The 14,174-nt window shown below is 37.2% G+C and overlaps 5 protein-coding genes across 7 annotated transcripts; 2 read left to right on the top strand and 3 right to left on the bottom strand.

Annotated features, from left to right (window-relative positions):
• Positions 1 to 983: 983 nt before the first annotated feature.
• LOC104762235 (heparanase-like protein 2) lies at positions 984 to 4,702 on the top strand. Of its 2 annotated transcripts, none has more exons than XM_010485487.3 (10): positions 984 to 1,200; positions 2,133 to 2,391; positions 2,502 to 2,538; positions 2,618 to 2,801; positions 2,888 to 3,036; positions 3,190 to 3,423; positions 3,501 to 3,690; positions 3,762 to 3,887; positions 3,984 to 4,083; positions 4,160 to 4,702. In XM_010485487.3, the coding sequence occupies exons 2-10, from the start codon at positions 2,176 to 2,178 to the stop codon at positions 4,541 to 4,543; spliced, it is 1,620 nt and encodes a 539-aa protein (XP_010483789.2). In that variant the 5' UTR covers positions 984 to 1,200; positions 2,133 to 2,175; the 3' UTR covers positions 4,544 to 4,702. The 2 variants fall into 2 exon arrangements, 1 of the variants encoding a protein (XP_010483789.2); XR_015588301.1 differs by having other exon boundaries at positions 1,008 to 1,200; positions 3,491 to 3,690.
• Positions 4,628 to 7,650, bottom strand: LOC104762237 (uncharacterized). The gene is made up of 11 exons (XM_010485488.3): positions 7,254 to 7,650; positions 6,775 to 6,922; positions 6,606 to 6,677; positions 6,355 to 6,426; positions 6,069 to 6,140; positions 5,840 to 5,983; positions 5,655 to 5,735; positions 5,481 to 5,552; positions 5,307 to 5,378; positions 5,128 to 5,199; positions 4,628 to 4,980 (listed from the first exon to the last, which is right to left on the bottom strand). Exons 1-11 carry the CDS (start codon positions 7,336 to 7,338, stop codon positions 4,890 to 4,892), a joined length of 981 nt encoding a protein of 326 aa, XP_010483790.1. The 5' UTR covers positions 7,339 to 7,650; the 3' UTR covers positions 4,628 to 4,889.
• Positions 7,651 to 7,904: 254 nt separating this feature from the next.
• Positions 7,905 to 9,855, bottom strand: LOC104762234 (phytochrome-interacting ankyrin-repeat protein 2). The gene is made up of 2 exons (XM_010485486.3): positions 9,635 to 9,855; positions 7,905 to 9,148 (listed from the first exon to the last, which is right to left on the bottom strand). Exon 2 carries the CDS (start codon positions 8,572 to 8,574, stop codon positions 8,053 to 8,055), a length of 522 nt encoding a protein of 173 aa, XP_010483788.1. The 5' UTR covers positions 8,575 to 9,148; positions 9,635 to 9,855; the 3' UTR covers positions 7,905 to 8,052.
• A 150-nt stretch (positions 9,856 to 10,005) lies between these two features.
• Positions 10,006 to 11,466, top strand: LOC104762231 (uncharacterized). The gene is made up of 3 exons (XM_019240532.2): positions 10,006 to 10,137; positions 10,666 to 10,974; positions 11,193 to 11,466. Exon 2 carries the CDS (start codon positions 10,713 to 10,715, stop codon positions 10,968 to 10,970), a length of 258 nt encoding a protein of 85 aa, XP_019096077.1. The 5' UTR covers positions 10,006 to 10,137; positions 10,666 to 10,712; the 3' UTR covers positions 10,971 to 10,974; positions 11,193 to 11,466.
• A 20-nt stretch (positions 11,467 to 11,486) lies between these two features.
• Positions 11,487 to 13,996, bottom strand: LOC104762232 (SNAP25 homologous protein SNAP33). 2 transcript variants are annotated; one of them, XM_010485483.3, is made up of 5 exons: positions 13,442 to 13,996; positions 12,555 to 13,091; positions 12,342 to 12,435; positions 12,116 to 12,246; positions 11,487 to 11,879 (listed from the first exon to the last, which is right to left on the bottom strand). In XM_010485483.3, the coding sequence occupies exons 2-5, from the start codon at positions 13,038 to 13,040 to the stop codon at positions 11,682 to 11,684; spliced, it is 909 nt and encodes a 302-aa protein (XP_010483785.1). In that variant the 5' UTR covers positions 13,041 to 13,091; positions 13,442 to 13,996; the 3' UTR covers positions 11,487 to 11,681. The 2 variants fall into 2 exon arrangements, with proteins under 2 accessions (XP_010483785.1, XP_010483786.1); XM_010485484.3 differs by having other exon boundaries at positions 13,380 to 13,623.
• Between the last annotated feature and the right edge of the window lie 178 nt (positions 13,997 to 14,174).

The raw sequence follows: 14,174 nt of genomic DNA, 5'->3' as shown, positions 1-14,174 counted from the left end.
GAACAAAAATATACTCCCTCTGTATCCTAATAGTTGATTTTTTAGGATTAGCACCAAGATTAAGAAAAATAATAAATGTTGTATTATTATTAATTACTTTTGTTTTATATTCTTTTAATACTCATTTACTGATATTTTTCTCACACTTGTCGTTCAAATGCATGCATATATTTAATTTTTTATTATAAAAGTAAAAAACTTAGTTAGTTGTTTGATTTTAAGAATAAAATGCAGGATTACCTTTTTATGATACAAAGGGAGTATCCTGTAACATCAATCTATAAATGATCAGAAGGAGAATTTTTTAAAAATACATAATGTGGCGGCCAAAAAGATGCCATAACAAGATATAATTTGGCGATTTGGCCAAAAAATTAGTTTTTATTACGTCTTCAATTAATAATCCAATATCTTATAATATGTGATAATCTGTAAATGACTGAATGATTAACTTACCACAAGTCTTAAAACTTCAGGTTTTGTCTTCAACATCAATAACTTGGGTCGGGCCGGGACCGGGAGAGCATGTAGAAAACGTCTACGGTGATCAATCGTAATTAAGTATTAGCTAGTTTATTTATTTTTATTATGGGGCGTGTAATGTAACCAAGTCATTGGTCCTTGGAACTTCGATTAGATCCCTCCACCTCTGGGCGTTGGATGTGTGGTGGATATAAAGATCATGTAGACCGGTGTAGACTGGATCCTCTCTCAAGAGCTGCTCAAAGATACCTTCCACCCACAGCCACAGGCTCCTACTTATCTCCTTGATCTTGATTTGGGTGGTTTCAAACTTTCAAACTATGTAACGTTTTGTTGTTGACTTGTTGTATGTGGTTCGTTTCTGCTCTGTTTTCTTTTTGTTTGGCACTGTTATAAACTTGTAACCGGTATCTATTAATTCGCACTAAATTAAAATCTGGTACACTTTCGGTTTTGGTAGAAACGGTTTAACCAGACCGATCACGATTTTATTATTAAACGAACTTTAAAGAAGAAGATACGATAATTAGAGAGACTCTCTCTAATGAAGTGTTGCCAACGCCAAGAACAAAAAAACATCTCCCCCTCTCTCTCTGCTTTTGAGTTCCCCCAGCCACTAATCAAAGTCTCGATTTTTTTTTTTTTTTTTTTTTTTTTTTTTTTTTTTAACTTCAGACTTGGCTTTTTGTTTCTCTACATGGATGCTGGATTCTAAAGGTCAGTTTCTATTCTGAGTTTAGTTTGATTTTGCTCTATATGTATATCTCAATCAAATTAACCATACAGTATCTCTCTTTCAAGCTCCAGATTTTTTTTTTATTATATCTAGAGACTACATGAAACTGATTTAATTATGATGATGAAGGTTAACTAATAGATTAAAAGTTAGAAAATTACGTGGTTGACTTGATATTGACTTGTGCCATCGTCTTCATTGAGAGACTAACTTGCGTTTTGTGTTTTGTCTTATTCCAAACCCAGAAATAAAAAAATTCTTATAAAGTTTCAGAGACTATTTCTTTATTAAAAATTAAATATTAGTAATGATTATATCACCAAAAAAGGTCAACTAAAGTAATGCTCTTTGCCATGCGTGCCTCTGAGTGAGTCCTGACAACAACATTTTGACTAATCTTAATGTAATTAATTAAGTATTGGCTAAATCTTACTGTAGTAGTCATTAAGAAATATACCAATATTAACAATCAAATTTTGCTAATTCACGGTGAAGTATATCACATATAACATGCAAATTTCAAACTCTAACAAATGTTTACTTTTCAACTCTAAAATTTGAATGAGTTTAATGATATAGAATGTGATGAGAGTTTAGTTATGGAAGAATTAATAGAGTATAGAGATACATTTATATAGGGAATGAATTAACATATAGAATCATACAATATAATGGAATCATACAATATATATATATATACAAATCTCTATAATATATTTAGAATATCTTCTTTGATCATTATGATTTCTAGATCCTTAGCCTCCAAGTACTTCTCAAGGAACTTTCCATAATAATTTCCGGTTTCCTTTGGCATCTTCCTCTTCTGTATTTTATCTTGGCTATATTTTTCCATTTTCTTGTAACAGTACTTCGTTACCATTTCTCAACTGGTTCCTACTGGTTTCTCTTACAGATCAAAACATAATCAAAGCCTGAGGCTCAAACAAACCAATAAAATGGGCTACAACGTTGTGCTCTGGAGTTATATGCTTCTTCTACTTCTCGTTACTTTTGCTAGCGCCAACATGGAACGAGCCATCATGGTTATAGACGGTGCACGTCGAATCGCTGAGACCGATGATAATTTTGTCTGCGCAACGCTTGATTGGTGGCCACCTGAAAAATGCAACTACGATCAGTGTCCTTGGGGTTACGCCTCTCTCATCAATGTGGTATATATATAAAAACACCTTTGAGCTTTTTGACCCCTTAAAAATTAATCACTTCATCTTTTGGCTAAAAAAGTAAACTCTTCTTTCTTTAATCTTTTGAATGATCACAGAACTTATCATCTCCTCTTCTTGCTAAAGCTATTCAAGGTTTGTGACCTCTATCACACAAACCGATATTTGATTCTCTTAAGACTTTTATTCACTGATATCTTCTGACTGTTTTTAGCTTTTAGGACGTTGAGGATAAGAATAGGTGGCTCCTTGCAAGATCAAGTGATTTACGACGTAGGAGACCTGAAGACTCCTTGCACTCAGTTCAAGAAGACTGACGACGGTTTGTTCGGATTCTCTAAAGGATGTTTGTATATGAATCGCTGGGACGAACTTAACCATTTCTTCAACGCAACCGGGTAAGCATGTCATCCTTCCTTACTATATATGGTGGTTCTATGTGGCCTATCCCACAATGAACTAATTCTTAACTATAAATCCGCAGAGCTATTGTGACGTTCGGTTTGAACGCTCTGTATGGGAGAGATAAACTCGGCGGAAACGCGTGGGGAGGAGATTGGGATCATATTAACACTCAGGATTTCATGAACTACACAGTCTCAAAGGGTTATGCTATAGACTCGTGGGAGTTTGGTAAATAAAACTGCTACATCTCTCTTTTCTTCCCTCTGCTCAGTCTCTTGGCTATGTGCTTACAACAACTCCAAAACCAATTAGTGTTTGTCCCTTCACACTTCTGATGTGGGATCCTCACGTTAGTGTTCTTTCTTTCTTCTTCTTGACTAGGTAATGAGCTTAGTGGAAGAGGGATTGGTGCTAGCGTGAGTGTAGAGCTTTATGGGAAAGACTTGATTGTACTGAAAGATGTAATCAATAACGTTTACAAGGATTCTCAGACCAAACCTTTGGTTGTAGCTCCAGGTGGATTCTATGAAGAAAAATGGTACTCAGAGCTTCTTCGGCTCTCTGGACCCGGTGTTCTTGATATCCTGACTCATCATATATACAATCTTGGTCCAGGTCTGCATAAGAAAATAAATCAATCTTTGTAGCATTACTACACAATGATGAGTTTTATATTTAACAGAGTGTTGCAGGGAATGATCCTAAGCTAGTGAATAGGATACTAGATCCAAATTACTTGAGCGGGATCTCAGGAACATTCGCGAATGTTAACCAAACAATCCAAGAACATGGACCTTGGGCTGCTGCTTGGGTTGGAGAAGCCGGTGGAGCCTTTAACAGCGGTGGCCGTCAGGTTTCAGAGACATTCATTAACAGCTTCTGGTAAGATAACCAAAATTTTCACATTCCATGTTTTCTCGGTTCTAACTGACAAAACGAACTCTGATCCTAAGGTACTTAGATCAGCTCGGTATGTCCGCCAAGCATAATACCAAAGTATACTGCAGACAAGCTTTGGTCGGAGGTTTCTACGGTCTGCTCGAAAAGGAAACGTTTGTTCCCAATCCAGATTACTACAGGCAAGTACATAAACCATAAACCACAACTCCTAAACCAACATAATTACTATAGGCAAGTCATAACATAAACTTCTTGATCTCGCAAAATTTGACCAGCGCACTTCTTTGGCATCGTTTGATGGGTAAAGGCGTTCTAGACGTTCAGACAAATGCCTCGGAGTATCTACGAGCCTACGTTCATTGCTCCAAGGGAAGAGTGAGTGTATATCTCTCTGTCCTTATATCATCCTCTAGTTTGGTTTTGTAACTGCTGAATCTATCTATCATTTCAGACGGGTATAACGCTTCTTCTGATTAATCTGAGTAAGCAAACAACATTTACGGTCGGAGTCAGCAATGGCGTGAAGGTTGTTTTGCAAGCAGAATCGATGAAGAGGAAATCCTTGTTGGAAACAATCAAGAGCAAGGTTTCTTGGGTCGGAAACAAAGCTTCTGATGGATATTTGAACAGAGAAGAGTATCACTTGAGTCCACAAGATGGTGTTTTGCGCAGCAAGATAATGCTCTTGAACGGTAACCCGTTGGTACCTACAGCCACGGGAGATATCCCAGACCTTAAACCAGCCCGGCACGGCGTGAAATCTCCGGTTTATGTCAACCCGTTGTCGATCTCATTCATAGTGTTGCCTACCTTTGATGCTCTTGCCTGTTCTTGAAGAGAATTTTTATTGGTAAAATTCAAACATTGAAGAACACTATTCGTCCCAAAAGAAAAAGGAAAATAAAGAAGAGACTGTAAATTTCTTAGCAATTGTATGTATTATCTAATGACTTCTATTGTATTATTCCAATCTAATCATTTGATTAAGGAGAAATATAGATTAGTGGAATGTGTCTAACTATACAATATAGAGATAAAAACTTGTAGTCTTGCTTTCTTTTCACTTTCAAAAATCAAAAGACCATACAAAGATAATAGTAGTGGAGAGGACTAAATTGGAACCATTTCTAGGTAGTTCTCTGACACGTTTTCTCGAGAACCTTCTAGATTCTTCTATCCGATCACACGGCAAAATCGGCATCAGAAACTTCTAGAACTTTGTGGGTACCAATTGGGTTCACGCCTGCCTTGAACATGTTGCCTTCAATGTACCTGCAACATCAAATCATTGTCAGAGTGGATATTTAAGTAAGAAAAACTTCAACATTTCACACAAGTGTTTTACATTGTTCAAATTCTTATAATGTTTTGTCTGCGTAAAGCTTTGTTGTACCATAGGAAAATTGGGTGAGAACTCACATTTCTTTGAGGAATGGGTGCTTGTAGAATGCATCTGGGATTCTCCCGCTAAATTGGTTGTGATCAAGGTACCTAGTTTCATCAACAATCATGATCCCATGAGAATGCATGTTTCCTCTTAGATAGTAAACAAATCAGAGACAACGAGAAAGATCAGCAATTCTATCACAATGACTTACAAGTAAGTCAGTTTGGGAATATGAGCAATTGCAAAAGGAATGTTTCCTATGAATTTGTTGTAGGACAGGTACCTGCAAAACAAATTAAACGGAGATCAGAGACCTCCCAACACAGTTTACTGCAGATGACTTGGAGAATAAATTTTCAGTTATTGAGCAGTGTAGAATGCTTACACAATCTCTAAGTTTGTCAGATTTGATAGTTGAGCAGGGATCCCTCCACTCAAATAGTTATTATTCAAGTACCTAAAGAATCGAGATTTTAAAAAGAGAACTCGTTGTATATATAATATGTTAGATCAAAATGAAAGAGAGAACCCCAAGGGAGGATCCTGAAGGGATGCTTACAAGTTGCGAAGAGATGGGAAACTTCCATCAAAACGGATGAGCTCCCGTATAGTCCCAACCAGATGGTTGTTACCAACATCTCTGGAAAATAATTGGACACACACCAAACCAGGTCTCAGTAAAGGCAAAGGAAAGTAATAATAAAAGACACAAACTTTACGTAGAATATGGCATTTGGTGTTTACAGGTGGCGGAGATTTTGCAGCGTGCCTAGTTCTGCAGGGATTCTACCAATGAGACGGTTTTCTTGAAGATATAGATACCGAAGCTCGGGAAGAGCAGCCAGTTCCTTAGGAATTTCTCCCTTGAAGCTATTGAAGCTCAAGTACCTTTAAGATACAAAAGTAATCATGATTAATATGGATACAGATGGATAACCAATAGAAGCTACGAAAGAAACACAAAGGTACTCACAAATGGGTTAGTCTCTTCAGCTCTCCAATCTCTGGGGGAATCACATCTTGTAGTTTATTCCACCTCAAGTTTCTAAAGGTAAGAAACAGAGTGAATGGTTAGGTGAAGTATTTGGGAACATGAGCATGATATGATGATACAACTAACACAATCCTGTCACAGAATTTCACAGTTCAAAGCTGTGTTTCTGAAGAAAATTGGATACTGTTTCCCAGAGCAGTGTATTGAGATAAAATGAAAAAGACAGTAAATTAACAATCTATTCGTAAGAGCACAAGGAACATACAGTACTTTCAGCCGTTTCAGTCTTCCAATTTGTGGAGGGATTGGACCAGTCAACTTGTTGTTATGTAGATCCCTGAAAAACCAAACAAAAAAAAAACCATCTTCAATTTTACCCTCTCAAACAGTAACGCACTAAAGAATTCCTAGGCAATGCACAACAATCACAAAACTAGGTCGCAGATAGCTATTTCAAAGAGTTGTTACATAGATCTACCTAATCACTCATTTCAAAGGTTTTAGAAAGTAACTTACAGTCTAGTCAAATCCAAAAGATTAGTTACTGCAATGGGGAAAGGTCCAACAATCGAAACGGCATAAACTTCTCTGCAAAATCAGACAGATCAGGTAAATTAGTTCATAGAAGCAAATCAGGTTGATGATACAGAAGAAAACACAGAGGTGAGAAGAAACAAGAACATACAATTCAGTGACAACCCTATAGTCTCCTTGTGTAGAACAGGTGACACCAGACCAAGGTGGAAGGTCTCCATCTCCACAAGGATCATCACCGACCCATGAATACACCACTCTCCATCCCAAAGAGGCTTTGATTTCATTCAAAGCTTTCACTGTGCAGAGGATGAAACACAGATCAACGTTGAGGATGAGCTTATATAAGATACAGTAGTATCTAACTACACCATGAAGCTAACACAAATCTCATCAGATCCAATCATTGTTCACACATAATTCTCTCTAAATTTGAGCTCAGCTTGGATTAGAAACAGAGAAAAGAATCGAACTTTCGTGCTAAATCATGAAACTGATAAGAGATAGAACAAATCTTGATAATGGGTATCTTCCAAATACGTGAAGATTTAAAATATCAATCAATCAATCAAAGAAAGATCTCGATCCATAGATATACAAAACCAGACGGTGATACAAAGCAGAACTTACCATCTCGCTTCAACGTCTTGGAGTGAGCAAGAGCAAACAAGAGTGAGAACACACAGATCAGAAGTAGCTCACAGCGAGAAGCCATGGTTTTTTTTTTTTTTTTTTTTGCTTAAACAGCCCAAAGTGGGAAAAAGAGGAAAAACGGATCTAAGAAGAGAGCGAAATTAAAAAAAAAAAGACATTTTTATTTTTCTCTGCCTAATATCAGATTCGTAAACCGAATACGTGTGTTCTAACCCGCTTCTCACCGACGGGTCTGGTGGCGACCCGGATTTTTCTTGTCAAATCTTCTGTGTAAAAAATTATAATAAGCTCACTCGTTTTGTTTCCCCAATTGTTACTTACAGAAGAAACTTAATTATAAGAATGTAGAAGTAATTTGTTTCCCCAATTAGTTAAACATGTCGTAAGACACAAATGACACTTTAAGCTCTCGAAGTTGAATCTTTAACACTCAGGTTAATATGATTCACCAATAAAACTAAGATTCAACTTCGCATCGTCAAAATTTTTAATTTACCTGAATAAAACTAACCGATAATTTTCAGCCTCAGTGATACTGATGAGATAATTTCCGGTTAACTCATAATTGGTTGATCCAACCAAGCTTAAAATAAAAAAGTCTGATAAGTAAAGTTCGCAAACTGAAGATAACACACAAAAGAAGATTACATTATTGTAAGACAAGGCTCCGCAGTTTCAATGTTTCATTTATAAGATCAAACACAAAACCATAACATTTCTGACAAGTGTCTCAACTAGAGAGAAAAACAAAACACACCAAGAAACAACAAGAAGTTCAGTTCTCAGAACTGGAAGATGTGTCTCCACCAGATGAAGAAGACTCGCTGTTAAGCTTCTTCATTTCCTCGTACGCCCATTCAAGCCCGTGACAGTAATGCACCGGCGGATTAAACCTTGTATCACTTATATCATCTGCTAAGAAGGCACCATTCTCCACCAGAAACTTGACCGCTTCTCTCTTCCGCTCTTTGGCCGCAGCGTGGAGAGGGGTCCACCCGCACGAGCCCCATGTTTTGGCATCGATGTTGGCCCCACGTTCAAGGAGCAAATCCATGACTTCTATGTGACCTCCCTCAGCTGCAAGGTGAAGCGCACTCACACCTTTTGATTTCGGTCCCCATGCTAGAGCGTTCACATCCATCCCTTGGTCGAGAAGCTGTTTCACGGATTTCAGATCGCCTTTTCTGGCTTTGATGTGGAGCGGATTCCAGCCTCTGTCATCGACATTTGATCTGGGAGATCGGCGTCTAAATGAATTACGCCTGAGAGAGAATGCAGCCGGCTGTTCTTCGAGCATTTTTGGGTCTGAGCTACAGCTAGCTAAACAAGAACAAGCTTCGAAAGTAGGATACGGATCTATGTAGGACTAAGAGACTCGGGTAGAAACTAATCAAAACGGGAATTCCAAAAGAACTCAGCCAGCAGTATAAACTTATTCTATGAGGGGACAGATTTACATGATATTGGTGTAAACCTCTCTCATCCAAGAATGTCTAAAGAAGGTACTACTTCAGGGCCAGGCTAAGGATGATTTGCAACACCACTATTCAGACTAAGACACCGTAAGAAAGCAGACTAGTAATGTAATTCAGTTGAAACAGAGCAACTCAATTTAACGGGAGGCAGATGAGTGATTGGCGATGCAGTAAGGGAAAGAAGGATTCAAACCAGGGCCGAAGACACTAAGCTTTCGAAGGATCGCAGATAAAGCCATAGACAGGGAAGAGAAAATGAGCATTACTTAGAAAGAACTTAAAAGCCTAATGATTGTGTAAAGCCGTAGTAGAGCACGACCACATTGATGAGACAGAGAAAACTCCAAATTACAGCCAAGAAAACAGTTGATGAGAGAACAATGATTTTAACCAAATCTGCCAACAAAAGAAAGAAGAGAAAACCAAAATTAGTGAAATTTACATGAACAAAAACAAATCACAGCACTTATAGATCAATCTTTCTGTAACAACACACCCCAGAGAGTTTTCAATCCAATTACGGCACTTCTATAGTCTTCTCATGTATCAAAAGTTTCACAAGATAAATCAATCGGATCAAGGGAAACTAAACAAGTAGAAATTGAAACATCAATCACCAATCAAAGCCATCCAATTCCAAAGGAACCTCCCTTTTTCTTTTTTTTCTTTTTTTTTTGTTCAAAAAAGGAACCTCCCAATTCAACACAAATCAGAACATATCTATTCCAACAAAACTGACGAGGCTAAATCATACGAATCCTAAAAATGAAATCGGAAACTAAACAGAGAGACAGAGACGACGAATCAAATTTCAAAGAAAGCAAATCAGTTTGACGCATACTGAATCGAAGGGATCGAAACAAAAACATGAGAGGAGCGTACCGTAACGAAGCGAGGAGATATGGTGAAGGAAGCTCAGAAACACAGATTTATCTTCTCGCCAGAGATCGGAGAATACAGAGTTTTTTTGTTTTTGTTTTTTTTTTTTGGCAGTAGGGTTTTTTTTCGTCGAGATAAGAAAGAATCGAAGGCGTGACAAGAGTCGGAAGAGATGATAGATAAATATCAGTTTTGTTTACTATTTGTTAACAATTATGCCAGCACATTCCTTCATTCACCTCTTAATAAAGAAACGCTTCTCGAACATATCGGCCCAATATTTTAGGCCCTATTAGTGCCTGGCCCATTTTATAACCGGTTCTTTTTTTTTTTACTCAAACCTAAAATTGATCCGGTTCTTAAAATCAGTTTCCCCGGTTCAGTTTTGGGTAACCTAGGTCTGTTGTCTATATACCCAAATCGTCCTGCAATCAAAAACCTTCCAACGGAGAACCTCAACGGCGAGCGAGCTCGGGAAATTTATACTCTCCGGCGATTTCAATTCGGTATTGTGTTATGTATTTCGAGCTCGCTATCATCAAATTCTATGCTTTTTGGTTTTACTATTGTTGAATTTGGTCATAACCTCTTGCGATTTCAGATGTATTATATTGGTTGTCGCTTCAAAAATTTATCCCATTTTAGTGAAGTTTATTGATTATCAAGTGCGGTTTTTATGGCTTTTTCGAAGTTTCTTCTTGAAGGGTTTGCTTTAGTTTATTGGTTCATTTGCAGATTTTTCCAAAAAAAACTATAGAGCTTATGTTTCTTAAGTGTTGGAATTGGTATCTCATACCCAAATCGGATTCCTGCTTATGAATTTTACTGGAATTGTATGATTATTAATGAATCTCCTCACTGTTTGAGAAAAATTTAGGTTCTTTTGCTTTTATAGATGATGTATCCAAAATCATTTTCACTGTCTTATGTATCTTTTATGTCAAAGTCTGTATCTTTAGCCCTTTATATTGACTCCTTCTTTCCCTTTTCGGCATTGCTAATCCTGTTAATGTATTCTTGTTAACTGGTTGCAGTTTAAGCAGGCTTCTGTATTATAAAGGGTTTAGTTTCCAATCTTGCAATGGTATCCAGAAGTGAAGTTCTCAGCCTCTGTCGTGCCATGCTTCGAGCGGGGCGTCAGTACCCTCATTACAACTTAAGGGAGTACACTAAGCGAAGGACCTTGGATGGCTTCCGCATGAACAACACTGACCAATCGAAGGTGAATGAGGCTTATGCTGAAGCTAAGGCACAACTTGTGGTTTTAGAGAGGTCTGTTAAGTTTCACTCCTTATATCCTCCCAAGACCAAGAACATCATGGAAGTCAAGCTTCAGTAGATGTGTACGTTTGTCATTTCAGTATCCTCCAAAGCTATTTGCTATGATTTGTCATCTTGGAACTACTTCACTTTAATTGGCTTGATAAGGTTTTGGCTACAATATGATTGATGAACTATTGATGTTTGTATTAGATTATTCATTACTCTATTCCTAGTTCCTTCCCAGCTATGAGAGATTGTCTACTTCTCATCATCTAGTCTTTGTGTTTTATGGCTTCAGACATTATACAAGTGAAGAAGTGAACATTGTTGAAGATATGTCTTGGATTGGAACTGAGAACGATGATGAGTTCCTGGCTTTTTTTGCTCTTCTTAATAATCTCATCTCACACGATTGTGCAGTTGTTGCATAACAAATGTTCCAACTTGTCTGGAGTTTCTGTATTCTTATATATGTCATATTTTAGCACTGATACTGGTAGGGTATAAATCTGTGATTCAAACACATTATATTTTATTTTCTTGAGAAATCTTTATGATACAGTCAGATAAAAGGATAGCAAAATTGCTTCTGTTTGAACAATAAGTTTTTTGTTTTGTTTTCTGCAATAAGATCAATTACAAACACAGGCAGTAATGTATATAACATGATAAGAACCTTTTCAGGTTAAAAGAACAAAGTCACAGATCAAACAAGAGAGGAATGAGTTCTACCAAAAAAAAAAAAACAAGAGAGGAATGAGTGTAATGAACATATAACTATGCTCATCTATTTTCCAAGCAAACGACGGCCGCGTTGATTTGATTGTTGCACTCTGAAGTTTAGTTCGTCAACATCATCATGAAGATGGTCAAGTCCTTTGTTCTGTTTCTCGATCTCACTTCCCATGTCAACAGCCATGTTCTTTAGCTCACCGAGTATATCACTCAAGTCTGAAAGACCGTCGTCTTGCTTAGCTTTTTCCATCTGTAATAAACGAGAGTATACATTTAGTGGTGTCAAAAAAGACAGTGTTCTACTCAAATAAATAAATAAGAATCTTGCTTTCAGTGTTCATCAGCGCCTCATGTTTGGATCTTTGCCCATTTGCATTACATGACCCCAAAATAGCGAGTTCATGCATCACTCATCTCAGATGCGGGAGAATAGTAATGTTCTTCTTTAAGGAAAAAATAAAAGAGAGGAAAGAGAAGAATACGAACCTCCACTCTCTGATAGGCATCAGCTGATTCGGGGAGCGGTTCTCGGGTTCTTGATTGTCCCTTGGGTGCTGGGTTCAGTCCCAGTTTTTCCCTTTTCTCTAAGTGGTTCACTCTTCTAGTTGGTGAGTGATCTGCGCAAAACACAGAATGGGAATCAGCAATTTTAGGTATAAGCAAAATAGCTGCAAGAAGAACTGAGAGATATCAATGAACAAAAGAAGCAAACCTCTGGTTATGATGGGACCATTAATAGGACGAGTCTTCTTTGGCTTCCAAGTCTTTGAAAACATGCCTCCAAGGCTTCCAAGAAGCTTCTCACCCTGAAAACCAAATAATCCAAATCAACATCTCATGTCTCCAGGTTTTCTTATCTAACACCAACCAACTAATATTGAATTTTCCATTTCACAACAAAGAAGTAGAAAGAAGAAAAACTCACTCGACTGAGATCATGATCAATTTCAACAGCTTTATGGTGAGTCCTAGTGATTTGCTCGCCCTGGTCGTGCAACATAACCAAAGTCCTGGTAGCATCTGACCTAATATCCTCGGCAACCTTCAAACAACCCTGAACAGATTTCGTAGTCTCTTCAGCCTTGTACACAGCATAACCCTCAAGCTCCTGAACAGACTGGTTATCGATACCACCAGAATCGCGGAAATTGTTCTTGTACTGGTATCTAGAGTTGGAAACCAACGACTGTTTTGATGAACCTCCTCTCTGAACCTCCCCACCATCAAAAGGGTTAGTCATATCAGCCAAAGAAGAAGGTTCAGAGGTAGTCCTCTTTGAAGGGTTAAGGGTGTGTTTGTTGTCTGACTCGTCATCAGAATCGAAAGGGTTAGGCTTGGAAGTCTTGTGATATCCAAGATCAACAGAGTTATGCTTTGGAAGCTTTGCAGGTGATTTCCTCAAACCAAACATTGTAAAAAAAAAAAAAATCACGGAACTTTTTGGTAACCTAATAAACCTTTCCTGCAGAAAAATAAAGTAGTCATCAGAATTTGATGCTTTTTGATTCTAACTTGTAAGCTAAGAGACTAGAGAGTAAAGACTTCAGATAACGATATTACGATACGATAAAGTCGATCCAATTCCCCCAAGTTGACGACATAAATAAATAAAAAGGAGTAAAGCAACAAGTTTTTAAAAAACAGTAACATCCCAAAGTTTGATTTCACTTCTTAAACCTAATTTTGGGTATAATCGCGAGCAAATGAAGTGGCGGACAAGTTCATCAAAAGAAACCCAAGATCTACTTACACAGATGGCGGCGAGGAAAATAAACAAACTAGAATTGAGAAGAAAGGAGATCGAAGCCTAACCTTTTGGTGAGAGAGAGAGAGAGAGAGAATTGAAGTTGGAGAAGAAGATTGAAGATTTGGGGGTTCTCTTAATGGATTGAAGAAAAAAGGACCAAATCAATGCGAAGAAGAAAGGGGAAAAAGGATTTAACGCGGAAACGACTATGGGGACGACCCAAAGAAATTGAGTTCTCCTTTGAGTCTTTTTTGGGTTTTTTTTTTTTGACAAATTTTTTATGATTTTGGAGTGCAGAAGAAAATTAAACAAATTGTGGATTTGATTTGATGAATCAATTAATTAATAAAATAAAATAAAATTTGTATTTCAAATACAAACGGTCATATATAATATTTTTTTTTTCTTTTTCTTTTTTGTTATTGCTATAGAAATGGGAAATCCTATAACTACTTTTCTAATAAAGCAATTTGGATCTTTTTAATTTTATCAGGACAATAAAAACAATAGAATTAAAAAAAAAAACAATCTTATCGAGGACATAATTGTAGATAATTAATAAAGAGAGAAAGAGTCAGTTTTTCGTATATATTTCTCAATTACTGTTTCTTTTTTTTTTCAATAAAAAATGTACCAATATGGTTTAGTTTATAATTGCATGAGCCATCTCACTCGCAATTTCCTTTTCTCGACGTTTGGGGTAAGTTGTCAACTTTGCCAATCCAAAATTATAAGACCCTTCTTTGTTGAATTTGTCAATGAGAACATGTATATTATTTTGTATCCCCCCCCCCCCCC

Source organism: Camelina sativa, chromosome 18 (genome assembly GCF_030686135.1).
Source record: "Camelina sativa cultivar CO46 ecotype springtype chromosome 18, ASM3068613v1".
In the NCBI taxonomy this organism is placed as follows: Eukaryota; Viridiplantae; Streptophyta; class Magnoliopsida; order Brassicales; family Brassicaceae; genus Camelina; species Camelina sativa.
This window is presented reverse-complemented; position numbering and strand designations above follow the sequence as displayed.

Coding starts and splice junctions, on each gene's coding strand:
- LOC104762237 (XM_010485488.3), bottom strand. CDS start 7,338: ATGGCTTCTCGCTGTGAGCTACTTCTGATCTGTGTGTTCTCACTCTTG. Junction 6,427..6,605: donor CTTTTGGATTTGACTAGACT/GTAAGTTACTTT, acceptor TTGGTTTTTCAG/GGATCTACATAACAACAAGT. Junction 5,200..5,306: donor ATTCCCAAACTGACTTACTT/GTAAGTCATTGT, acceptor TGATGAAACTAG/GTACCTTGATCACAACCAAT.
- LOC104762231 (XM_019240532.2), top strand. CDS start 10,713: ATGGTATCCAGAAGTGAAGTTCTCAGCCTCTGTCGTGCCATGCTTCGA.
- LOC104762234 (XM_010485486.3), bottom strand. CDS start 8,574: ATGCTCGAAGAACAGCCGGCTGCATTCTCTCTCAGGCGTAATTCATTT.
- LOC104762235 (XM_010485487.3), top strand. CDS start 2,176: ATGGGCTACAACGTTGTGCTCTGGAGTTATATGCTTCTTCTACTTCTC. Junction 2,802..2,887: donor CATTTCTTCAACGCAACCGG/GTAAGCATGTCA, acceptor ATAAATCCGCAG/AGCTATTGTGACGTTCGGTT. Junction 3,037..3,189: donor TATAGACTCGTGGGAGTTTG/GTAAATAAAACT, acceptor CTTCTTGACTAG/GTAATGAGCTTAGTGGAAGA.
- LOC104762232 (XM_010485483.3), bottom strand. CDS start 13,040: ATGTTTGGTTTGAGGAAATCACCTGCAAAGCTTCCAAAGCATAACTCT. Junction 12,436..12,554: donor TTGATCATGATCTCAGTCGA/GTGAGTTTTTCT, acceptor TTTGGTTTTCAG/GGTGAGAAGCTTCTTGGAAG. Junction 11,880..12,115: donor ATGCCTATCAGAGAGTGGAG/GTTCGTATTCTT, acceptor CGTTTATTACAG/ATGGAAAAAGCTAAGCAAGA.